This window comes from Scyliorhinus canicula, chromosome 23 (genome assembly GCF_902713615.1).
Source record: "Scyliorhinus canicula chromosome 23, sScyCan1.1, whole genome shotgun sequence".
NCBI classification, from domain to species: Eukaryota; Metazoa; Chordata; class Chondrichthyes; order Carcharhiniformes; family Scyliorhinidae; genus Scyliorhinus; species Scyliorhinus canicula.
Genome location: NC_052168.1, coordinates 1,097,087 through 1,123,786, shown reverse-complemented (window position 1 = coordinate 1,123,786; position 26,700 = coordinate 1,097,087). Strand labels below are relative to the sequence as shown.

Genomic DNA, 26,700 nt, shown 5'->3' with positions numbered 1-26,700 from the left:
TGAACAATTTAACAACCAGAAAACAATTAGATCCAGGTTAGATCTTGCCCACTTGGATATAACCTCCATAATCTTGCCAAACGGTCATTTTTCATGTGAGTGCCGATTAAGTGTTACTTAATGGGTTGACTACAGAGCATCACCAGAGCTGATTTAATCATAGAACATAGAACAGTACAGCACAGAACAGGCCCTTCGGCCCTCGATGTTGTGCCGAGCAATGATCACCCTACTTAAACCCACGTAACCCGTATACCCGTAACCCAACAATCCCCCCTTTAACCTTACACTACGGGCAATTTAGCATGGCCAATCCACCTAACCCGCACATCTTTGGACTGTGGGAGGAAACCGGAGCACCCGGAGGAAACCCACGCACACACGGGGAGGACGTACAGACTCCACACAGACAGTGACCCAGCGGGGAATCGAACCTGGGACCCTGGAGCTGTGAAGCATTGATGCTAACCACCATGCTACCGTGAGGCCCCAATCAGTAATAAAAAAAATTAAAACTGCAGATTCTGTAAATGTGAAGAAAAGTAAATGCTGTAAATACTCAACAGCAGGTTGTAGACCTGAAAAAATAATTGTTTATGTCTTTCCAGATGCTTGTGAAGTATTTTCAGCAGCTTGTTTTTAATTCAAAGTGATTGTCTTCATTAATCGTGGGATTAGTATTCTGGGTTAGCAGATTTTTCTCTCTCGAGCTCAGGACCACTGATGCCAATTGTGTTCCTAATGGCACCCCAATTCAGCTCAGCACAAGATTACGGTGAGAGATTTATTTTTTATAGAACATAATTGCACCTTTAAGAGGTTAACAATGGGCATCACAAGATGTAAATCAAACACTCAAGGTGAGTTTTTAAAAGATGACTTGGAAATATATCGCCATTCCTTCAGTCGCTGGGTCAAAATCCTGGAACTGCCTCCCTAACAACACAGTGAGGGTTGTGGTGGTATGATTTGCATAGCTGTCTGCCATTGGTGCAGAACACCGGCTTACCATTGGCCCTGGTCGGTCATGTGCCTCTCGACCGATTGGTTGAGACCAGTCATGTGACGGTTCTCCGCTTGGTCGAGAGGCTCCAGCTCGAGGTATAAATAGCCAGAACGCCCGGCGGTCGTCCATTTACTGTAGTCGACCGCAGGGCTAATTCTAGCTTATTAAAGCCTAACTTTTGTACAGCAACTTGTCTTACGTTCGATTGATGGTTCATCAAGGGTACCTACACCACAGGGACTGCAGCGGTTCCAGAAGGCAGCTCACCACCACCTTCTCAAGGCCAATAGGGATAGCCAAGAAATACTCACATTCTATGAATGAATAAAAAAAAGTCAGATGTGCCCAAGTATCGAATTAAATAATACAGATTTGTAAAGTTTTTTTTGACAACCTATTTACATGTCCAAATCCCAGGGAAACATTATCAGTTTTCTGCTATATAATTACATGCATGCTACACTTTAACTGCAATGAGAAATTGAAAATGTAGATGCTGTGGCTGGATTGCTGGAATGTAGTTTAATTTGAAACTGTAGCAGTATTCGAACTGCTTATGTTGTCCAAAGAACAATTGTATAATTTGAACCATATATCTTAAAATGTTTTATCCAGACAAAATTATAAGTAATTCAGTGAACTTATTTATTTTAATTGTAAATTGTTGTTTACAAAACTGAATATACTGAGCCCAGGAAGAAAATGGTTTCCGATTCACAGTTTATATTCACTGAACAGAACGATTTATTTGACATTAGATTCATTATTAGATATGTACATATGAGAAACTGACTTAAGTAAATTACAGTGAAATTATTAACCAAATGTCAGCATTCTAATTCAGTAAAATGTTTGATTGGCAGGTACCTCAGTATCAAATATTTGTTGGTACAATGTGAAAGAGCAGTTCATAAGGTATCAGTACTTGTAGATGATAGTTCAATGTACTTAACCACATTAAGTAAAGTTTGGTGTATCCTGCAATTTCCTTGAACAAGCAATATTTCTAGTCTAAAGTTAGGTCTTGATTTTTAATTACTTTGAAACAGTGCTGATCATTGAACAGGCAATTTTTCCTATGAGTTGCACATGATGTACTCTTCAATATTGTCCAATACCGTTTGTGCTAAATTCAGAACCTCATGTTCACGCCCTGCCTTGAACTGGTCATTTGGGACATGGGGCTGTGAGTGATAGTTGGGATATTGGGTCTTCTTGCTGTCTACCCCATGCTCTTTAAGTTTGTTCACTATGTTCTCCAGCTCTGACAGTTTTGTACTGTATCTGGATACCTGGCTAGCAAGGAAAGTAATGCTGTGGTCAGTTTCCCATTTGCCACTATTTATGTACTCTGCAGCTATTAAAGCCTTTTCCACTGCTTGATGGATTTTAAAATAAAGCCATTCAGTGGCAGTGCAGTCAGTGGACCGCAGGTCATTGGATGCTGCTTTAAGATCACATTTTGCTTGTCTAAACCATCTTTGAGCCTCTTCTGGATTGGACTGACTTTGTTTTGGGAATGACCAGAATTCATCAGCAGATTGATTTTTTTTCTGCTGAGATTGACTCTGCTTATGCCTGGATGCTTCACTATTCCATTGGTTAAAAAACGAAGAAAAATCTTCCTCTTTACTAGAAAAGGAGCTTTTGTAAGCTGATGAGCTGCTCCCATTCTCAGCTTGAATTATATCCAGCTGCTTTACCTTTTCTTGAATAAAGTGACACAGTTTGGTTGTCACTTCAATGTTGTTTGGATTTTTGTCTGGGTGCCACTTCAGGTAAAGGCGGCGAATTGCCTTCTGCCTCTCATCCTTCGGTAGATTCCTTATTTCTTTCAGGTATTCTTGAATTTCTTTCTTAATGTTGTCAAAAGATTCATATTTCTGGCTGAATGCTTGTTTGTCCTTTGATATATCTAAAGCAACAATATTCTGGCATACCTCCTCAGGTACTTTTTGTTGAGTGAATTTATAGAGGTCAAGGTGGTTGACTACAATGAATGAGTCTTGGCCTATTTTTATTTTATATTTTTGCATCGTAATATCTTTGATAAACATGTCTGTGCTTAATCGTTCAATAAAAATTGCATACAGATAATCATTGGAAGAGGGGCCTTTATAACCCACATACTCACCAACTCTGAAATTATGCATAATATCCATTTCCAGTGTGTGAATCAGTTCTTCAGGAATTGGTTCTCCAGGGTTAGGCAGATCCAGGGAAATCTCAATGTTGAAATTATCAGTGTGGATGCCTTTCCCTTCCAATACTTTCTGGATGTCTTGTGGATTTTCACAGCTCAGCATCAGCACCAGGATTAATAGTGAATCTTTGTTTAAGGCATTCTTCAAGAGTAAATTAATCTCTGTTGCCAAAGAATGTATAATGACAGTTTTCATACTGAATGGTACATTATCTCTGTGCTCCAGGTAAACCACACCACTTCCCATGTTGTTCATCTTAGTGTACACTTGTTTTTCAATGCTAGTATTACTCAGTTGTTTTGATCCTAAACAAAGGATTGTTTCCAGCTTCTCACAGCAAATTATTTGCATTTTGGAAAATACATTTTCACAGCTACGCTCAATGTCACTCATAGCCAAGTCTCCACTACACTGACCCTTTAACAAACTCACTAACCCAACTCTAAAACTGGAGGACACAAGAAGCTTGTGAAAATCATTTCTGAACATACAACTGTTTCCATATGGACATAAGCGCAGAACTGATTCATTCAGTATTTCCTCTGTTAACTGTGAAAGCATTTTGGGTCGAATTTCTTCGGGTAGAAATTGTAACAGATTTATTTGCTTGTAAGGATCAGGATTTAGATAGCATTCACCCAGATCAAGAAGAAAATTAAACTTTCCTGTTAATGCATTTGCATCTCTTCTAGAACCTGTAGTGATCCTGTCATTAAAACATAATGTGTCCGATGCACACAGAATGCCATCACTTGCTGGAAAATACAATGGCTTTAATTTTTCAATTGTTCTTTCCTCTACTTTGGATTCGAGAAGTGTAAATAGGTTATAAAGGGTCCGTTTTACAGTTGTCATTTGGTTTTGATTTAAACTAATCATTTTGCTGCAATCTTCATAAAGAGATTGAAGCACTTGAGTGAGGTGGGACGCTGAAGGCTCCAAAGCAACATCCAATTTCTGGAAAAACTCACGGTATGGAGCGAGGAGTGGGGGCAGCCGATATAAATAAGGACGAAACTCAAGATAGTTTTGTAAAGAGAACACCACTTGGTTTATTTTTACCAGCTTAGAATCCTCTTCTACAAGAACAATTGGAAGATCTATCAGGGCCTGGACATCAAAGGAATGCTTTTGAAGAAAACCGTAAGCAGTCTGAAGCACCTTTGATCTGGTTTTTAAGACACTCTGGCTTTTGCAGGGTGCCAAGCAAACTTTCCTAAGGTTTGCTATCACTACATTTTCTGGAGGATTATAAATAGCACCAGCAGCTTTTAATTTATTTATGTTACTTCTTGACTGGCTACATTTAGTTGGTAGTATAGGCATAGAGGTCCAAACCAGTTCTTCATCTTCATCCCTTTGTTTGACCAATGAATCTTTTAAAGCAACAAAATTCCTTCCTTCTGCATAAGGAGAATGCAAGCTACGCAAACTCTCCCGAACTTTATGTGGATAAATAAATTTAATATTTGCTACTTTCTCATAAAATTTTTTCTGAAGGCTTTCCTCATCTATACTACACAAGTATGTGATTAAAGCATCACTTTTCTCAATTAGTTCTTTCAAAGGATGGTGCAGGTTCACTTCTTCGGAAACTTGTGATGCAAAAGCAACAAAATCATCTGAAGATACAGAACACTTCAGCCCCAGATCCTTCAATAATTTGTTCAAATTTGAATCTTCAAAGTGGCATCTCATATCTGTAAAAAAGTTCTCAGGAACAAAATTTTCTGCCGGAATCATAATTTTAAATAACCGTCCACTATTTTCATAGAAATAAGAAATCTTCTGAAATATCCCATCCTTAGCTTTGATCAATTTTACATTTTTGAGATAAGGCACAATTTGTTCTTTCTTCATTTCATAGGCTGTGATATAACAACAGATTATATTATACAACAGGCGTATGACATCCAGTTTTTGATCATTAAATATTTGTTCAATATTCGGGACAATATAATCCATAAAGAACTGCAGATCATCAATAACTTGAATCCCCAAATCTTCTGATAACTCAGTGTTTATCCTTGTTTTTTTCAAAAACATACACGAGCTGTCTAATTTATATAAATGTGGAAACGTGTCACTGAATTGAGTATTGAGAATGTAAATCACATTGTACATCTCGATACTTTCAAAAGTCTCTTCCATTGTTTCAAAAAGTGGCAGTGTTTTCAGCTGTTCCTGATACTTCCGTTTATCATCACTTGTTTCCATTCCAGAATGAAGGAACCTTAAAATGGTTTCCATTTCCCACTCACTTAAATTATTCCAGTGTAGCTTTGTCAGACGCAGATGTTGGAGAATGGAGTTTTTGTCGTCAGTTTTCAGTGAATTAGGTCTAATAAAATTAAACATGACCTTCAACGAAAAGTAATCTGCAGCAATTTTAGCAAACCCAAGCTTTAGCAGAACTCGTGCTACACTAGTTTGGGTCATTTCACAGATTACGCTATTTAACGATCCCAGAGGTGCAAGAAGGTGCTGGTCATCATTATAACTTGGACATAACACAGGTAATATTGCAAGGTCTGAGAATAATAACTTAAGCTTATCAATCACGTTCTCCTTATCATCGTCATACTTTATCTGACTCTCAAAATACTTCCACAATTTCTTCAGCCATTCTACAAACTGCTCATTTTCAGTCCAGTTCAGCCATTGATGTGGATCAGTGGAGTTAATCTGAAATTTATACCCAAGTTTGATTCGAATAAATTGCTCAGCCCTTGAAATTGTGAAGTCTTCTAAAAACCCAGCTGCAATTAAGAAGTCTTTATATTTCTTGTGGACATCATAGTTTGCAAAGCACATCTGGGACTCTGGAAATAAATCATGAAATTTGGAAATATATTTGGGAGAGGCCCGTTTAAATTTTCCCAACATGTTACTTTGCGTTACCAGTAGAGGTAAATTATTTATATTATTATAATTTCCTTCCTTGATATCAGAGAGACAGTAGTCCAAAAGTGCCATGCATCTGGCTCCATCTTTAATCAGGGATTGACTGAGTGGTAAAGGATAGCTATTCTTTGTTTGTTCTGGATTGTTTAGTGGATGAATCTGAAGAAACTTTCTGACTGTGTTTGGGTTTAGAACAAAGACATCCATACAAGCTCTTTCTAAACCTTTCAAAACTTTGGTCATATAATCAGACTGTAGTACTAAATTAATACCAATGTCTTCCAAGATTTCAATCAGTTTTCCAGTTATGTGAACAGTTACAAAGTGAGGAACTTCAGCTCTCGTTTCTTTAGTCAAACTGGACCATGTAATATTAATGATCTTCTTCTCACAATGAAATTGATTACTTTCATGTCTGACTATAGGGATCAAACAAAGACCTTTCTGACATATGTATCTATAAACTTGATTTATCATTGATTGCCATTCCTGAGGTACTTCTTCAGAAACATGAGGGAAGAACCATAAGTAATGAGGTTCAATACTCTTCCTGCATAATTCCAAACTGTCAAATTTCAGAGGATCAACTTTGCTGCCAGATAAACTTTTCCGAATATAATCAAGTAAATCTGCATATAAAGGAGCAATCAGGTGCAATTTTAAAAAGTTGTTCCATTTCATCTTTCCACTTTGTCCATCCTGCTTCCAAAGGTCTCGCCTGGCAAAGTCAACAGCAAAGTTTCCATTGATGTGTACAGGGAGACCGGTCTCTATGGGCAGAGGCAAGAAGCAAAAGGCTTTACCTTGGAAACTATTGCAGTTAATACAAGCGGCAACAGAGCCCCGAGGCAAAAGCATTTGACCCAAGTTAGAACAAAAGGTCTGCACGGACTCAGTTGTTTCTCCATTATCAACACCAACCTTATTTGCCAAAATCCACGTGGTTGGTTGTTTGAGAGAAGATCGAATCTCCATTTCATAAATGGCTTGATGAGATTCCATTTTGGATACTGTCGTCGTAGAACTTGAATGCTGTCGGATGTAATTTTTTAAATGTTCTTGCTCGCTGATGTTTTCCTGAGACATTTCTACTACTGCAGCAAATATTTCCTGCAATTCATTTGTTTTTTTGTCTATTTTATGAAAACTGATTTTCTTGATATTATTCAAAAACAAAAGGAGACTATCAGAATCTTCTTTCAATACCTCGAGCAATTCTAAAATGACATCCTTAGTGACTGCTTGCTTTGAGATATCTGATTTTTCTACCATTTCTGCAGTTCTCAATGGCAGCCGGAACATGGTGCCCAGTTCAAGATTAAAGAAAGATGGAAGAAAGGTAGTATAAATATCCTCAAATGTGTTTTTAAATTTCTGGTTGACTATAAACATACCACCTGGAGAATGTGGTTTTGCTGTGGCAAGCACAGCCAAATGTGGGTCAAAGATACACAACATACTGTCACCTGACATAAAAGAGGGGCAATCTGTCAGATGGTACACTGAATTAAAACCAAGGCCATATTTTCCAGTTTTCTCTGGGCTGTTGCGCTTGCCACCTTCTCCAAGCTGTTGTATACCTTCAATATCTTTGTCTGTAAACCTCTTGTTGTTGTAAACACATAGTGCTGGCCCTTGAAGTGTATTCCATTCCTCACCAAAGGTCTTTGTGTTGCCATGTTTTCTGGGATCCCAAATAAAATGAATTTCCGAAGCTTCAGCATCATCTGCGTTCTGAATCAACTCCTTTAGTATATCTTTCTTGGCAGGATAAGCTTTGATGATATTTTTCAAACGCACTGTCAATTTTTCCTGCTGGCCAAATTCCTGTGCCCATATGGGCATATCTTTGACCTGTAGATTTTTCATGGCCCTGTGTTTTGTTGTCTGAACGTGAAAGCGGACAGCTGTTTCTCTAGCTATCTGATTATGGCAGAGATTGACATCATCGCCTGCAACAAGCCATGGTGTGTCATTGTACTGTAATGTTTGAGCAGAGTGCAGTACACAGTGTTGATTGGGTAGGAGAGCACTCTGCAAGATGTCTTCTTGTTCTGGTGCTTCAATGAATCCAGTTGTTACAATTCTGAGACACACAGCAAGATCGCTATCAGAAAGTCTTGCTCCATGGTATTTTTCTGACATTCTTTTCAGTACAGAGACATAATCTTGTAGTTGAAATTGTTCCTTAATCTCTAGGCACTTCCACAATTCCTCACATTCTACATATTCTTTGGGAAGTTCATAAAGGTATGGAACAACATCAAATGAAACCTTACGAGCAACCAGATTGACAGGCACAAAGTGTCCATGAACTAAAATAAAGGGAAATTCCTGAGCAGCATTGTAGATTTCTCTTTTGGATTCTGCATCTCCCTTTAATTGCTTAGTCAAGTAGATGTAACATTCCTTAGTTATTCTTTTCAGATCACAAGTTGTTAGATTATTACATGTATAAGTATATTTCAGTTGTTCCAACACTGTCCCAACAGGTGGTTGTCTGTTCAAACCTAGAAAGGAAACTACTTCGGTTGATAGCTTGTTTCCTTTTAGCAGTTCTTTGTCTAAAACCATTTCTGTCATATTGACTAGTGATTGGCATTTACAACTGTATAAATCTTTTGCTTTTGTCAAAACAACGGTATCTATCGGGCCATTATTTTCCTGACAATGTGGAAGAAAAGCAGGAAGAAATGGTACATTTTGTAAGCTTTGCTGTTCGTCATCATTGAGTTGAATTTGGTCTTTAAGCAAATCCAAGATATGACGAACTCTTTGATATGCTTTGTTCCTATCAAGGTCCCATGTTTGTTTAATTGTCTCTGCTCTTTCAAGTAATTCAGGAAAAACAATTTTGTCTTTTATCATCCCCAACATTTCTAGCCTTAACAATCTCTCAGGATGGAGAAAATCTTCAGACGTTCCAACAAGAAACCGCCCATCTTCTTCATCATAAAGACAAGCTAGCTTGCCTTCTGGATGTACAAGATTTTTGATATACTGGAGATCCTCCTTCCCACTAGCTGGCATGCATTGTTTTATCCTCAACATTTCATCAATAGATGAATTTCTCATATCAATTGCATTGATAATAAAATCATTCCTAGTTTTGGTATTTAGAGCATTTATGTTCTGAAATACAATTTCCTTGTAAAACAATTCCCAATTATACGTGTTTTGCTCAATGGAATTCCCACATCCACAGGCAATGAAGCTCTGTTTAACCCACTCTGGCAAGTGAACTGAAATAAAGGGTTTTGAAAGAAATTTGGAAAATTCAGTAACCGCAGACTCTCCAACTCTTTGGTTTTTAAGAATTTGAGAATCTACAAAACGAGCCTGGTTCATTGGGCACCAGTCTTTTCCATTGCTAAATGCTTTGACCGTAACACCATTGAGACCATATGCAACTGCCTTGTAGAAATTTTCCACAATTACTCGAAACTGATTATCTACATTTTTCACATTAGGCCAAAATGTGTAATAGTCATAATTTTCAAATTCTCCCTTTTGTGACATTTGCTGCATAAGTGAGATAGATGTGACATAAGCTGTAGAAACTGCATCTTCCAAAAGGGCTTGATTCCAATCTCCCTTTGGTCCAGAGTTCCAAAGGTTCTTCCTGTTTGAGGTGACTGCAAAAGATCCATTTATTTGAACAGGAAGACCGCATTGAAGAGAAAGAGGTAGAAAGCAGAATACCTGTCCAACGTGGGCTTCAGTGTTTGGCATCCAATGTCCAGTTTCCTTCTTCTTTTGAGGGGTATGGCCACACTTCCAAGAGGGGGGGCAAAATAAGCAGATGCTGTTTTACTACAAGCAATCTGCAAGGCCTTTGCCATCCCAAAACATGAATGAACCAACCAATAGTTGATATGACTGGGATTATCTATCGTTTCTTCCATGAACTGTATAATCGTTGATGTGCTCAAACTTCTAATGTTTCCAGAGAATTTATTTGCGCTTTCCAACATGTTCACAGCATTTTGTTGCATTTTTTTAATTGGGAAATTATCTGCCATCTCAATTATATTCAGTACTTGTCTTTCCATTTTGAATACCGAAATGATCTGGTTTTCATGGGCCGAATGCTCGCTGATAAATTTCAGTGAAACTTTTCTCACATTCTTTAGGAATATGACAAGATCTTTTGACATTTGCTTGAAACTATCGACCAAGGTCATGATGTGTTTCTGGTTATAGTATTTGTTGGAAAGCCCTGATACTGCAGCCTCCTCTGGTGTCCTGAAGGGTAACTTAATGAGAGTTCCTTCATAGTAGAAATCTTCTCCAGTGGCAGTTTTAAAATTACATCCAAATATTCCATTGTAAGGGTTAAATTGTCCAGGAAATTTTTGAATTAACTGTTTATGCTCATGAAGGTTAAGTTTTATTCCAGGGTTACTTACAGAATGGATATGTTTGCCAAGATGAGTAACATTTGGATCAAAAATAAGCAAGTACTTTCCACTGAGGATTGACGGGACATCAGTTATGTGGTAAACAGAATTAAATCCAAGTCCAAATTTACCTATCTTATCAATCTGGTGTTCTTTGGAACCTGTTCCAATTCTTGTTATATTGTGGAAATCATCATCAGTGAAACACTCATTATTGTATGACCAAAGTGCTGGGCCATGGCACGCGCCCATGCCAGGATCAATAAGACTTTCAGGTGGATCTTTATGTTGTCTCATGTCCACTAGGAAACTGCAAACTGTTGAACCAGCATCTTCAGCATTTTGAAGCAGTTCTTTAAAGAGATCATATTCTTGATCATATTCTTGTAGAATGTTTTTAATTCTCAGAACAATAGGTTCCACTTGTCCATATTGCTCTATTCCAATTAATTCAGGATTCAGAACTTTGCTACTTAAAGGAGGCACATTCAGCCATTCAATTATTGCATGACTTACTTCTTTGTGAACAACATAAATATTTTCATTTTTGTTAATATCCTCCAGTGTTCTCTTGTCTAAATCACAGAAAACAGCCTTGGAACATGGTTTCAAGCAGAATCCATCTTGGGTACCTTTCCACACAGGAATCGGAAGGTCATTATTAAATGAAAGATTATTGCTGCGCATCCAATCAAGTATGGAAATGACGGTCTTTAATTCACTTGGGCTGCCATAACCAGAGTTCAGTTTAACTGTATTATCTTTTATAGAGTAAAGGATTTGAATTGTTTCATCATCGCTGTAGCCTGCTTTAACTCCACACTGAGTCAGTAACTCTCTGTACTGGGATATTTCCTGTGGGACTCTCTTTACATAACTCCTGAGATCTAGATTTTCAGGATAGGAGAAAACAATTTGCTGAGGGTATGCAAACCCAGTCCCATGCCATACCCATGGCTGTTCTATGGCCAGTAAGAGAACTTTAAATTGACTGAGGTGCTTCTGCATATACTCATAGATATTTTGCAAATCCGTCAGAAAGTTGCATTGCAAGTTTCTATTGGTGCACACCTGGTGAATTATGAAGAGAAGGTTTTCAATCACCTTCTTAGGTGGTGGTAGGTTTAGTAGTCCTAGGATTTTGCTCGCTTTCTCAGTAAACTTGTCAGTAAGTGGCATCATTAGCCCAATAATGTTGGCAAACTTTGAATCTCTTATATTTACGGGTTTATGAAAATCAATAGTTATGTTTTTACTTTCTGTTGATATTTTCAGAAGACTATTACAGGGTACCCAATGTAAAGACAATAATTGTTCCACAGTTTGATAAGAGCAAATGGCTAAAACAGAGGTTGTATTGCATACTTTAATTAAAGCTTCGGCTTTTTTAAGTATATTGTCAATATCACTAGCCTGACTGTGTTGTCTGTCTATCAATCGTGCCACTTTTAAAAGGTCATCAGGTGAAATACTATCGTCTTTTGATTTTAGCCCAAGTTTTTGCAATGTCAGCAAAGTTTTCTCGTCCTTACAATAAAGTGAAGAGGGGAATAAGTGTTGATACTCTGGCTGAAATAGATGCTGAAAGGTTACATTGTGTGGATCAAATAACACAGAAGCCTGCACAACTTTGTCCTTTAATGTTAAAAACTTAAGAGTTTTGCACTTGTTGAATAACTCTGGTTTTTGTTTAAAAAGTATCTCACTATTTTTTAGAATCCAGAGCATTACCTTCTCAATGTGTTCAGGCTCATACTTTTGGGTCTCCACACCTTTCAACATGAGCATTGCAATGTCTGCCGCAGTCAGCAATTTCCCCTTCATCAACATGAGTTTCCTGTCCTTCTCATCAACACACTTTAGTACAGTTTCTGGTAGAGGCATGTCATCTGGGATCTCAGGGTAAACATCATTACTCAGAGCTCCATGTGTTCCAGCTGGAATAAGCCCTGTATTTGTCGACCTAAGTGACGTTATTTGTTGAAAGATTGGCAACTTGAATAACATATTTATCTCATCAGTATCAAATATGGATGCTTCCGCAAGGAAACCTCTCAATGATCTTCTGTCTTCAATTGACATAGAACCAATCTCTTTTACTACTTGATCACAACCCAAATTCAAAAACAGTTTCAAAATATTATTTGGGTTTGGTACAAACACATACTCAGCTAATTGCGGATGCTTTAGAAATTCATCACTGTTTCGAACGACACTACCTCCAGCTCTTGTGATTATACTGGAAATGGTATCTGGCAACTTGTAGCCATTTTGCATTTGAAATATTGTTGTTATATTCTTGGACAAATGTGCTAATTGGAGGCTGTTTGTGGAATCTTTTAGAGAATTAAGTGGTATAAGTGGCAAACCTTCAAATTTATCTAAAGTTTTACAATTCTTATTGAGAAAGTCCCAAAATTGTGGAAGCCACTGTAGTGGAGGGTGCTGGCTGTTTGTGATGTCCCATGTCACACGACCAAGCTTTTTACTCCAATTATCTGGTAGGGCTTTTCTAATTTGCTGTTTTACAGCACCCACATCCAAGCAGATGAGACTTGAAAATATTTCTGGAAGAACAGAACAGAAAGAATTTCCATTGCAAAGTCTCCAACATCATAAAACTGCTTCAAGTATTTATAGTGCAAGGCTAAAGATTTTGTCGGCTATCAAACTTATTTAGATACAGTAAGCAGTCCAAGATACTTATATTCGACATATTTTATATTTTCAGGAGCAGGATATGAATCTAGTTTTGCAGCGAGCTTCTAAAGTTGCTAGTTAATCTTGGAATGAGGCAAAAAGGATCAATTAAGTAACGGGAATGCCTTTCAGCCATTATTGAATGGTTATAGCACGGGAGGTAACCATTCGGTCCGTTAGCTCCATGCTCACCCTTGAGAAGAGCAAATCTGCTAGTCCTACTTCCCTTTTCAGCCTTTTCAGAATCTGAAGCCTTTTCAGATTAATTCTTTTTGCGGGATGTGAGCGTCGCACCTCATAGCCCACCCTGAAAAAAATCAATTCTGAAGCATACCTTGTAAACATGAGATAAAGGTGTACTTAGAACATAGAACATAGAACAGTACAGCACAGGACAGGCCCTTCGGCCCTCAATGTTGTGTCGAGCCATGATCACCCTACTCAACCCACGTATCCACCCTATACCCGTAACCCAACAACCCCCCCCCCCCCCCCCCCCCCCACCTTAACCTTACTTTTATTAGGACACTACGGGCAATTTAGCATGGCCAATCCACCTAACCCGCACATCTTTGGACTGTGGGAGGAAACCGGAGCACCCGGAGGAAACCCACGCACACAGGGGGAGGACGTGCAGACTCCACACAGACAGTGACCCAGCCGGGAATCGAACCTGGGACCCTGGAGCTGTGAAGCATTTATGCTAACCACCATGCTACCCTGCTGCCCTTCCTCCCCCTTAAAACATCACGGTCCACCATGCCCATCCTTTCCATGAACCCTTCCAGCTCCTTTAAATTCATAGCCTTCGCATTGACCTAGAGCTTGACCTGTCCATCCTCGGCTCTTAAAAAAGCAAGCAATTAAAGTACCCTCCCAAATCAACTGGTGCGTAGCCAAATCCAGGATCACTGCATGCAACCCCCTCATAAACCCTACATCATCCCAATTCGGTGTGTATACATTCACCAACACCACCGGCATCCCCTCCAATATCCCGCTCACCATCACATATCCCCCACCCCCGGCTCCCTCACTTCTTTCGCACTCACAAACTCAGTGTTCTTGCTCATCAGAATGGCCATCCCCTGCGACTTTGAGTCAAACCCCGAGTGAAATACCTGACCCACCCATCCCTTTCTCAACCTAAGCTAGTCCTTCAGGCGGAGGTGTGTCTCCTGCAGAAAGACCACAACCGCCTTCAAACTCCTGAGGTGTGCAAAGACCCGTGATCTTCTCACCGGCCGATTGACCCCCTCGTACGTTCCACGTTATAAGCCTTACCAGAGGCTTATGCCTCCATTCCCCTCTACTGTCCAACATTCTCCCCTTTCGGCTCTGCCCCCTCTAATTTCGTCCTGTACCGTGCCTATCCAAGATGGCTCCCTTATTCGTTCCTGACCATACTTCTTCTCCAACCCTACCATGTCGCAGCTCCCTCCCTCCCTTCCCCCCCCCTCTCGGCCATCTCTCGCAGCCATCTCTTCCACCTCACTTCCGTTCACCAGCATTACCTGCCAGCGTTACAACTCCTGCCCAAAGGAGACACGGACCTCCCCCTCCCCCACCCAAACAAAGACACGTCACGAACCACAGGTCGGGACCTCTGTTAAAAAAAACACGGCCAGCGGCAGGGGGTGGTGGGCAGGTGGGCGTAGGAGGTTGCCGGGGGGGGGGGTTGTCCCGTTACAAACTTTTTACCCCGACTACCATTGTGTATCCACAAAGAAAAGAAAAATAAAACCTTCCACCTGGCAGGAAAAGAAAACGCCCCCACCCCACTCTCCATCCCTCGCTCTACCTATTTCTTCTGTACTCCAAAGTTCTGGCAGCTCCGTCTCCCAATAAAGTTCACTTCTCTCCCACCTTATGCTCGTTAATAAAAGTCATTGGCCGCTTCTGGGGTCTCAAAGTAATATTCCCGGCCTTCATACGTCACCCACAATTTTGCCGGGTAGAGCACCCCGAGCCTGATCTGCCGTCGATACACAGCGTCTTGGCCCTGTTAAAGCCAGCATTCACAATTCTGTTCCTCCCTGGCCCAATGCAGGATTTTCTATTTTTTTTCATGAACTTGTGAAGTCTTACAATCACCGCCCACGTCGGCTCCCCTGCTCTTGGCTCCTGTCTCAGAGACCGGTGTGCTCCATTCACCTCAGGGGCCTTGCCCAGTACCCCCTCTGCCATCAGCCCTGCCAACATCCTCAAAACATACCACGTGGCACTCATGCCTTCCACTCCTTCAGGCAGGCCGACGATGCGCAGCTTATGCCTTCTCGACCTGTTCTCTCGTTCTTCCACCTTTGCTCTCGGCATCTTGCAAAGGTCTCCTAAAGGCCCCACCTCCGCCTTCAATGCCACCATCCCCGGCCAATCATGTGCATCTATTGTGGTCGCGTCCCAAGCTTGAGAGTTTAGTACCATGCCTGCGATTCTGAAAACTGAGCTGGAGCCCTGACCCTTGGTGCCCATGTTCGGGGTATCGGACTCGCCAGGGCTGCAGACAGGCATGGGGGCTGATGTCCTTGCCTTCGCCTCACTGACTGCCCAGAGGAGAATATTGATGGGGATGAGGTCAGCTTCTCTGACCTGTGCCTCAGTGTGGCTGAGAGATCAGATGGCATTCCCATACCTCGAGAAGTCAAGTACACTGTGAGGGGAGCAAACGAGGAGTTTTACCAAAGGCGGCAGCTGATTAATTTTGTATTTCAAAAAGCTCGTCACCTGTAGTTGCTAAAGGGGTTAGGTGTTTTTGGAGGGGTCGGGCTAGGGTTTATGGGTGGGATTGGGGGGGGGGGGGGTTGTTATTCTGATTGGTTGAGTTGTGCTGTCTTTGTATTCTGTATCAAATGAAAATGATTAAGATATTTAAAAAAAGATTCTTTCAAGTAGAGTATTCCACCACATTTCTGACATGAGGCATATAGATAGTGAAAAACCAGTGGACAATCAGAAGGTGAATTGTTCAACAGAGAATTCCTAACTGCTGACCTACTCTTTAGTATTTATGTGGAATGTTGAATTTTATTGCAAGGGGGATGGAGTATCAAAGTACAGAAGTCTTGCTACAAATGTACAGGATGTTGTTGGTATTGTACATCAAATACAGTGGCCAGTGGATAACGCGCCTGACTATGGATCAGGAGATTCCAGGTTTGACTCCTGGCTGGCTTGTGGTAAACTTTTAGGGGCTGGTTTAGCTCACTAGGGGCTGGTTTAGCTCACTGGACTAAATTGCTGGCTTTTAAAGCAGACCAAGCAGGCCAGCAGCACGGTTCGATTCCCGTACCAGCCTCCCCGGACAGGTGCCGGAATGTGGCGACTAGGGGTTTTTCACAGTAACTTCATTGAAGCCTACTCGTGACAATAAGCGATTTTCATTTTCATTTCATACTGCATGGAGTTTTGATCTCCTTATTTAACAGGCAGTATATATTGTATTGAAAGCCGTTTACAGAAGGTTCACTAGGTCGATTTCTGGGTTGAAGGGTCAGTCTTACGAGGAAAGATGGAGCAGGTTTGAGACTATACTGATTGGGGTTTAGATGAATGAAAGATGATCTGATTGAAACACAAGATTGTGAGGTGTCTTGATAGGATCCGAAGATATCTCCCATTATGGAAGAATCCAGGACATGAGGGCAGAGTTTCAAAATAAGACTCATTTAAAATAATTATCCTCTTTTAGTGTTAATTTTTATAATTTTCGAATCCAGACAGCTAAATGCTTTGACTCCTTATTCACCCAATTAATTTAGAGTACCCAATTGATTTTTTTCCACTAAGGGGCAATTTAGCATGGCCAGTCCACCTAACCTGCACACCGTTGGACTGTGGGAGGAAACCGGAGCACCCGGAGGAAACCCGCGCACACACAGGGAGAATGTGCAGACTCCGCACAGCCAGTGACCCAAGCTGGGAATTGACCCTGGGACCCTGGAGCTGTGAAGCAATTGTGCTAACCACAATGCTACCGTGCTGCCCAGAAAGCACTTAACTGCCTTTGATGTGGTGAGGGGTCATCAATCATTGTAAGAGTATTTATAAACATTGTGGTAAGCATCAAAGCAAGTGAATGGAGATGCATCCAAACCGTGAAGGAAAAGATCAACAAACAATCCATCAAGCAGCGTTCGCTGGAGTTATAAAACTGTCAATCACTGGCTAATGCAATGTACTGTTGTGTGAAATTGAATTGAATATTTGCATTAGAAAAACTGTCAATGGATTTCAAGTCCTTTGAAGTGTACTGGGCTTTGGAGGAAGTCTCTGACACTTCTGAAAGCTGCAGCTTGATACACTTTTGTCTGAGGCAGCAGCTGTTAGGAAAGGAGGCAGTGATTTTTCAACCGGGGCTGCTCTTCAGCTTTCAGATTGGAGTCTCTGATGGGGTGTTTCTGTTGGGGGTCATTGATGGGAGGCTGGGGGAGATCTGATGGAGGGTAGGCTGGGGCGATCAGGCGGGGGGGGGGGGGGGGGGGGGGGGGCAGGATTTGAATTGTGGGAGTGGGGGGGGGGGGGAGGGCGGCATTACGATGGACTATGGGGGGGCACCACCGATTTGCACTGAACCTCGACCCACCATCAGAGCCATGCTTGAAAATACCTACACTAATCCATGCCAGCATGAATCCTGGTTGGGAGGCCTGGAGAATCAGGGAGGCCTGGAGAATCAGGGGGGGCCTGGAGAATCAGGGGAGGCCTGGAGAATCAGGGAGGGCCTGGAGAATCAGGGAGGGCCTGGGGAATCAGGGAGGGCCTGGAGAATCAGGGAGGGCCTGGAGAATCAGGGAGGGCCTGGAGAATCAGGGAGGGCCTGGAGAATCAGGGAGGGCCTGGAGAATCAGGGAGGGCCTGGAGAATCAGGGAGGGCCTGGAGAATCAGGGAGGGCCTGGACAATCAGGGAGGGCCTGGACAATCAGGGAGGGCCTGGACAATCAGGGAGGGTCTGGAGAATCAGGGAGGGTCTGGAGAATCAGGGAGGGCCTGGAGAATCAGGGAGGGCCTGGAGAATCAGGGAGGGCCTGGAGAATCAGGGAGGGCCTGGAGAATCAGGGAGGGCCTGGAGAATCAGGGAGGGCCTGGAGAATCAGTCAGGATTCTCCCATGGCAGTGTCCATGCCGTTGTAAACGCAGTCGTAAAATGGACCACTGCCAGCAGTAATTTTGGCCCCTACAGGGGGCCAGCACGGCATTGGAGTGGTTCATGTCGCTCTAGCTGCCGATCCCGGCACAAACTGTGTGCCGCGGGATCCGTGCATGCGCGCTGGTGCCGGCACCAACGTGCACGTGCGCAGTGGTACCTGTGCCACGCTTGCATGCGTGGTGGCCTCCTTCAACACGCCGGCCCCAACGCAACATGGCTCAGTACAGGGGCCGACGTGTGGGAAAAAGAGGCCGGGGAACAGAGAGGCTGGCCCGTCGATTGGTGGACCCCAATCACAGGCCAGGCCGCATCAGAAGCACCCCCTCTGGGATTGGAGTCCCTCTCCACCTTGACAGGCTGGCACCCGACCCTTGCATGCAGTTTTCCCGCCGGCTGCGAGCAGCTGTGGACGGCGCGGCGGGACTCAGCATTTCAATTGCGGTCACTCGGCCCATCCCGGGTCGAGAATCGGCCGCGTAAGAGCGGCCTGCTACCGGCGCCGAGCCAAACATGGTCTGCGGAGAATCGCTTGCCGGCATTGGGGTGGCGTGGCTCGGTCGCGGGGATTCTCCGACCCGGCCCCAGGCTTAGAGAATCCCGCCCCAGGTTTTTAGCCTGTTAATTGGATGCAAATGACTCAGCGGGCGACCAGGGTGCCAATCCAGTTTTTAGACCGATGTTCGATTCTCCGTTGGATAGGGAAACCCGCTGCCGGCCGTGCGCGGCAGAGAATCCACTCCTCAGTTTCTGCTCCTTTTGTGAATAAATACAGAGAAAACAAAACCCAATGCTGCCAAAGATCATTTTCCATAGCTGTCATAATTAAAACCAAAACAGAAACAAGTTTCTTACGATTATGAGCCATCTTCTTTAAGTGTTGCTGCAAAGCGTCACTGAGGTCCTCAGGCAGAAAGCTTCTCTCAAGACTTGGAAGTAAAATCCTGTGTATATATATTTTTTTAAAGGTGTTAAATTCACATATTGTTTCTATCTTCATACTATTTTATGTATAGTCATTACAAATATTCTGATTGATCTTTACTTTTTGTTTTCTGGTCCTGAGGAAAATTCCTGTCCAAAGTCAATGGATCGTTTGTTAGTCCCTCACATTCTCACCCCAGCCATGATAATTGTTGCAGGCAATTCGGCCTGAGATTGAATCAGGAATTCTCTTGGGCAGCATAGTTAATTATCACACAATGTGGCGCATTTATTTGCAAAACCAATCTTGGAGCACAACATGTTTTTATTGTGAAAGGTAATGCTTGTTCTAACTCTGCTATAAATGAACTGTTTGTGATTTCTTTTCAAACTATCCCAGCAATTTCTACAAATCAAAAGTGACTTTGTGCTTTAGGTTCTGCGAAGTCACACAGCTACTTAGTCTTTCACATAAATCCTGATTTTTGATGGGATTTGAACTTATACATAAACACTTCATCAGAAAAGTACTGAGCACCTTTTACCTCATGAAAAAGTTAAATTAAGTTAATCTAGAAAGCAAGGTCTATACATTATACGGGATTGTTACAGAACATTAATAGTGCCTTGAACAAGGCGACTGAACTGACCTTCATACCATTCAGGTCAGGCCAAAATCAATAAAGGCAGATTTTCTGGTTATTAATGTTTGTGAGTGAGTTAGCACTGCTACCTCACGGTGCTGAGGACCCGGGTTCGATCCACGCCCCGAGTCGCTGTCCGTGTGGAGTTTGCACATTCTCCCCTTGTTTGCGTGGGTCTGTCCCCCAGAACCCAAAGATGTGCAGGATAGTGGAATGGCCACGCTAAATTGCCCCTTCATTGGAAAAAAGAATTGGGTAGTCTAAATTTATTTGAAGAAAGTTGATGTTTGTGAGAGCAGGCTGTGGTGCAAACTGGCTGCTGCACTTCCTACATTACAACAGTGACTGCACTTGTACAATTGGTTTGAAAACATTCTGAGGTTGTGAAAGTTACCACATAAATGCGAGTCTTTTATCCTTTAAATGAAGTGGTGTGGAATTGAAAGAGAGAAAAGTGTATAGAGAAGAATGAAACAAATATTTTCACAGTAAGTTTGGTTTAATAGTGAGGTCAGTGTTACTGCCTTTTGCATTATTTTAATGTGTCAGTGCAGCGTTTGATCATCCGAGGAAGAGTGTTTGAGGACCAGGATATCAGACATGGCACCAACCTCAGGGTCTGCAGAGCAACAGTAATACCCACCCTGGAGTTTGCACATTTTCCCCTGTTACTTCCTCAAAGAACTCCTGTATCTGTGTGGGTCTCACCCCTACAACCCAAAAAATGTGCAGGGTAGAATTGGCCATGCTAAATTGCTCCTTCATTGGAAAAAAGAACTGGGTACTCTAAATTTATTTTTAAAAAGTAATACCCACCCTACCATATGGTTCAGAGAAATGGATCATACAGCGTGCACCTCAAAACACTGGAAGAGTACCACCACCATTACCTCTACAAGATCCTGCAAACCCATTGCTAGGATAGGTGTTTGTGTTCTCGCTCAGGCCAGCATCGAAATATTGACCACGCTCGATCAGCTCTGTTGGGCAGGCCATATCATCCACATGCCTGACACGAGACTCCTGAAACATACGCTCTACTCTGAGCTTCAATATGGCAAGCGAGCCGCAGAAGGACAGAGGAGGCTTTTCAAGGACACGCTCAAAGCCTCATTAAAAAAATGCAACCCCACTCCCCTGGCCCAATGTCACCCGAAGTGGAGAAAGTGCATATGGGAAGGAGGTGAAAACCTTGTGTTTCATTGCCAAGAGCAAGTTAAAACCAAGCATCAGCAGAGAAAAGAGAACATGGCAATCTGGAAATGCCAACTCCCTGCTCCTTCAACAATTGTCTGCCCCACCTGTGACACCCCCATGCACACTGCACTCCTCAGTCTCCCAAAAACTCATTTTTAAATGTGGAAGCAAGTTATCCTCGACTTCAAGGGATTGCTTAAGAACAAGACTTTTTTGGAGCCTCCTTATGTCCTCTTCACAATTTACTTTCCTAACTATCTTTGTGTCATCCCCATCCGTCCCTTCATTCAAATTATTTATATGTAAACAGCTGAAGTCCCAGCACCAATCCCTGAGTGCAATGGCCATCACGAAGGAGAAGGTTCTGGGGAAGGTGAAAGGTCTGAACGTGGATAAATCACCTAGATCGGATGGGCTACACCCCAGGGTCCTAAAAGAGATAGCTGAGGAAATTGTGGAGGCATTGGTGATGATCCTTCAGGAATCACTGGAGGCAGGAAGGGTCCTAGAGGACTGGAAAGTGGCTAATGTATCACCACTGTTTATGAAGGGAGGGTGGCAAAAATTGGGAATTTATAGGCCTGTTAGCCTGACTTTAGTCATTGGTAAGATTTTAGAGTCCGTTATTAAAGATCAGATCGCGGAGTACTTGGAAGTGCATGATAAAATATGGCTGAGCCGGCACGGCTTCGTCAAGGGGAGGTTACGTCTGACAAATCCGTTGGGAGTTTTTTTGAGGAGGTAACAAGGAAGTTAGATAAAGGAGAACCAGTGGACGTGATTTATTTAGATTTCCAGAAGGTCTTTGACAAGGTGCCGCATAGGAGATATTAAGGGTAAGATCCTGGCATGGATAGAGGATTGGCTGACTGGCAGAAGGCAGAGAGTGGGGATAAAGGGGTCTTTTTCAGGATGCCGGCCGGTGACTAGTGGTGTGCCTCAGGGGTCGGTGCTGGGACCACATCTTTTCACAATATACATCAATGATCTGGAAGAACGAACTGAATATTTGCATATGATACAAAGATCTGTAGAGGGACAGATAGTATTGAGGAAGCAAGGGGGCTGCAGAAGGATTTGGGCAAGCTAGGAGAGTGGGCAATGAAGGGGCAAATTAAATATAATGTGGAAAAGTGTGAGATTATGCACTTTGGAAAGAGGAATTTAGGCATAGACTATTTTCTAAATGGGGAAATGCTTAGGAAATCAGAAGCACAAAGGGACTTGGGAGTCCTTGTTCACGATTCTCTCAAGGTTGACATGCAGGTTCAGTCGGCAGTTAGGAAGGCAAATGCAATGTTAGCATTCATGTCAAGAGGGGTAGAATAGGATGTGCTGGCCTTGGAAAGGGTCCAGAGGAGGATCGCAAGAATGAACCCTGGAATGAACAGCTTGTCGTATGAGGAACAGTTGAGGACTCTGGGTCTGTACTGTCGTGAGTTTAGAAGGATGAGGGGGGGATCTTGTTGAAACTTACAGGATACTGCGAGGCCTGGACAGAGTGGACGTGGAGAGGATGTTTCCACTTGTAGGAAAAACTAGAAGCAGAGGACACAATCTCAGACTGAAGGGACGATCCATTAAAACAGAGATGAGGAGAATTTCTTCAGCCAGAGGGTGGTGAATCTGTGGAACTCTTTGCTGCAGAAGGCTGCGGAGGCCAAATCACTGAGTGTCTTTAAGACAGAGATAGATAGGTTCTTGATCAATAAGGGAATCAGAGGTTATGGGGAGAAGGCAGGAGAATGGAGATGAGAAAAATATCAGCCATGATTGAATGGTGAAACAGACTCGATGGGCCGAGTGACCTAATTCTGCTTTTATGTCTTATGATCTTCTGGAACATCACTCGTTATATCGTGCCAACCTGAAAAAGGCCAATTCTGCCTGCTCTCTGCTTCCTCTTAGTACTCGATCTTCTTTCCATGCCAATATGTTACCCCTATACCATGAGATTTTATTTTCCACAATATCCTTTGATGTGGCATTTTATCTAATATCACCTGGAACTCTGCAGCACATCCGCTGGTTTCCCCTTATTCACAGCACGTTACTTTCTCAAAGAACTCTGAGATGTTGGTTAAACATAATTTGTCACAAAATCCTAACCACACTCAGCATCCTTGGATTTCCAGTGAAATTCCAACGCACAACTAGAGATGGAACTTTGACAGTTTTATCCTTTAACAAAGAACAATACAGCACAGGATCAGGCCCTTCGGCCCTCCAAGCCTGCGCCAATCAAGTGTCCTATCTAGACCACCCGTCTGTGTCCTATCTCGACCACCCGTCTGTATCCTTCTATACCCCATCTGTTCATGTGCCTATCCAGATTAAGTCTTAAAGGTCGTTAAGGGTTTATTAACCCATCTGAACGGCCCCAATATTACTCCAGCTGAGACAAGATAGGAAAGAAATATGGGAACTCCCTAATGTCACAGGAGCACAGGAAAGCTAACCACATTTTCATTATGGATTACATTATCATATTTAAATTTGCTGTCAGGGTATTGATTTTTTTATTGGAATAATATATGACCAAAACTAAAAAGAACTATTTTATGTTACTGTTTTGAAATGCTTACCGTGGAAATTTTGCAGAGTCAGTAAATACAGGATCATCGGATGGGCTGATTTGGAACTTTACAAAGGCTCCACCGCTGACTGGGAGGAGCTGAAGGTTGTTGAGGGAACTGTATTGCTCATCACTTAGAACATATTCCAGAAGCTTTAGTTTTTGTTCATATGCGATGGTATCCAAATTACAATGCTGAAGAATGTTTCGTAAAGATGCTGGAGTGACCACATTTAAGTGACTTTGATTTTCCAATGTGAATAATATGGTCTTAAATACGTGATTTGGGACCCTAACTAAAGGTTGAGCCTCTCTTATTAAAAGATCCTCTATTGCCTGTCTTATGTCAAGCCGATCATGGCACTGTAAAAAGATAGCTTTGTCAGCTCTTATCCACTTTTGTTCACAGGCAGCCAAGCAAAGAACATTGAGACCAAGCAACCGTTTGATGGTTTCCTTAGTAATCTTAATCCAACGCTCTTTATGATTCATTTTTTCCTGGTCTGGCCATAAATGATATACTGATGAAGGTTTTAGCACTGACTTTTGAGCCAGGGTAATGGCATCCAGGATAAGTTGGCAGTATGCACATGGAAAGATTTTCTCTATCAATAGTTCGTTCCACTTGGCTGCATCGTCATATCTTTGGTCTGATTCAATCCATTTAATATGCCTTCGGTTGTCTGAAAGTCCAAAGAAGGCATTTACATGGATAGGCAATCCAGTCTTGTTGGCCTCATTATTTGGAAGTGGTAGAAAGAAACTAAGACGTCCTTCAAAGTCTGTTCTTGCGTCGGTTTCAATAGTTTCAGCTTTACTCAACGGAAAAGCCAGTCCAACATAAGGAGTATAACTTAATCTCTCGGCCAGATCATCTAAATTAGCCCATTTGCCTGTTTTGCCTGTGCAGTTTGTTATTAACCAGTGATTATGGTGTTCTTCTGTTGCAACTCGATGTGAAATAGCTCTGATATAGGTACAAGATTTAACATTGGAGACCAATTGCTGCTTTTCAACATTGAGGTTATGATTAAAAGAAGGCATGTGCTCAGGCTGAAAAGCAGTTACTTCTAAAAGTACTGCTAGATTTCCACTGGTGTCAATATGCTTAATACAGACAGAAATAACATTTCTGAGAAACAGGAGGCTCATATCTTCATCTGTTCGGAAGGAATCAAAAAGATCAAAGATCTTAGCTTTGTCATACAAGTTGTCTAATATTTCTGAAGGTTCAGTTCTCAATGGAAATCGAAATAAAGTTCCCTTGAAATAATGCTCTTTTAATGCGTTAGTCCATGTAATGGTCCCAGTTGCTTCCATGGCATATCTGAATGGCCTGAACTGATCTCTGGAGTGTTCAAGAGCTTTCTTGTCCTCTGGGTCATCAAGAGACCATATATATCCTGCTTCCTGTTCTCCAAACAGCTTTTCTTGTGGGTCAAATATACCAATATATTTTCCACTGAATATGCTTGGCAAATCTACAGAAGAAAGTTTAAGCTTCAAGAGATCATAATGGCACCTGTATAAATTCACCAACATCAATTTAACCCCAAATTCCAACAGATTTTTGTTTCAATGGACTTTCACACTCTTTATGGATGGGTTTGGTGACAGGAGTGGAAAAACACACGAGAGGCTCAAATGTTGTGGGGAAGTCTTACTGAAATTGTTCCTGCCCCCTGCCAACGATCTAACGGAAATCCTGACATTTAACGTCAGGAGCATTATTACAATACATTTGCATATCGCTATCAGGCCTCTACACCTGAATCATTTTCCTCCCAACCCATAAGAAAACCCATTCACGTTGGCCTGAGAGAAGATGACTGGACTACGATGGCATACACCAAGGCTGGCAGACCACCCAGAGGAGCTTGGACCAGTGCATCACACAGGGAGGAGAGACTCACATCTGGGCACTATCACCTGGCACTTCCAAGACACTGTCCCTGGCAATGCCCAAGGCAGTGCTGGGTATGTGTGTGTGTGTGTGTGTGTGTGTGGGGGGGGGGGGGGTCCATGTGAACATTTGTACCCTGGCGTGGCCTTTGAAATGGGCGCCTGATCTTTAAAAGCTACATTGCTAACAGGGCAGGGCCTGCCAGTGTGACGTCATGTGACCTACCCATTCACATTTTTTTTTCTGTGTTCCCAATGATATGGCAGAGAAAGCTGCCGGCTTCAAAGCTGCTTTTTCAGCCCCCTAATGCACTCTGCCCAATACAGGTAACATTCACCCAATGGGTTTATTTGAACATATGAATTAGGAGCAATAGGCTACCCAGATCTGATCTGCCAATCAATAAGATCATGATTGATCGGATTGCTACCTCAACGCCATGTTCATGCCAATCCCCAACGGCTTTACACCCTCTTGCTTATCAAGAGCACATCTAGCTATGCCTTAAAAATATTCAAAGGCTCTGCTCCACCACTTTTTCAGGAAGAGTTCCAAAGACTCACCCTTTTGAGAAAAAATATTTCTCCTCATCTCGGACTTAAATCGGTGATTCCTATTGTTAAACAGTGTCCGCTTGTACTAGATTGTCCCAGAGGATAAAACCTCCTTTCCACATCGATCCTGTCAAGACCCCTCAGGGTCTCAAATGTTTCAATCAAGTCATCTCTTACTTTTGTAAACTCCAATGAGTACAAGCATTTCCAATTTTGTCCCAGTAGACAACCCACCCATTCCAGGAATTAGTTTAGTAAATTTTCTCTGAATTGCTTCCAATGCATTTACATATTTCCTTCAATATGGAGACCAATACTGTATACATTGTCAAAGTCGGTGGGCGTGATCTGTGGGTGGGTCGCGGGTGGGTGTCGGGAGGGTCGCCGAGCCGTCCGTTGCGGCGCTCCCGATTGTGCAAATCCGCATGCAACAGCCGGCCTTTAATAATGCCGGCTGCAAGTGGCCTTCAAAATTGCCACGAACATGTAAAAAAGTGCGGCCGCACTGCGCATGCGTGCCCGATCATCAGTCTGCATGCGCACCG

The 26,700-nt window shown here is 42.4% G+C and overlaps 1 protein-coding gene across 1 annotated transcript in view; it reads right to left on the bottom strand.

The window, feature by feature from the left end:
• Positions 1-1,637: 1,637 nt before the first annotated feature.
• Positions 1,638-26,700, bottom strand: part of si:dkeyp-118h9.7 (sacsin) — a 65,314-nt gene continuing 40,251 nt past the window's right edge. The window contains 6 exon segments of the mRNA XM_038783949.1: positions 1,638-9,822; positions 9,825-13,081; positions 13,407-13,467; positions 15,635-15,864; positions 19,214-19,302; positions 23,709-25,179. Coding sequence (XP_038639877.1) covers positions 2,083-9,822; positions 9,825-13,081; positions 13,407-13,467; positions 15,635-15,864; positions 19,214-19,302; positions 23,709-25,179 — 12,848 coding nt within the window. The 3' untranslated portion in view covers positions 1,638-2,082.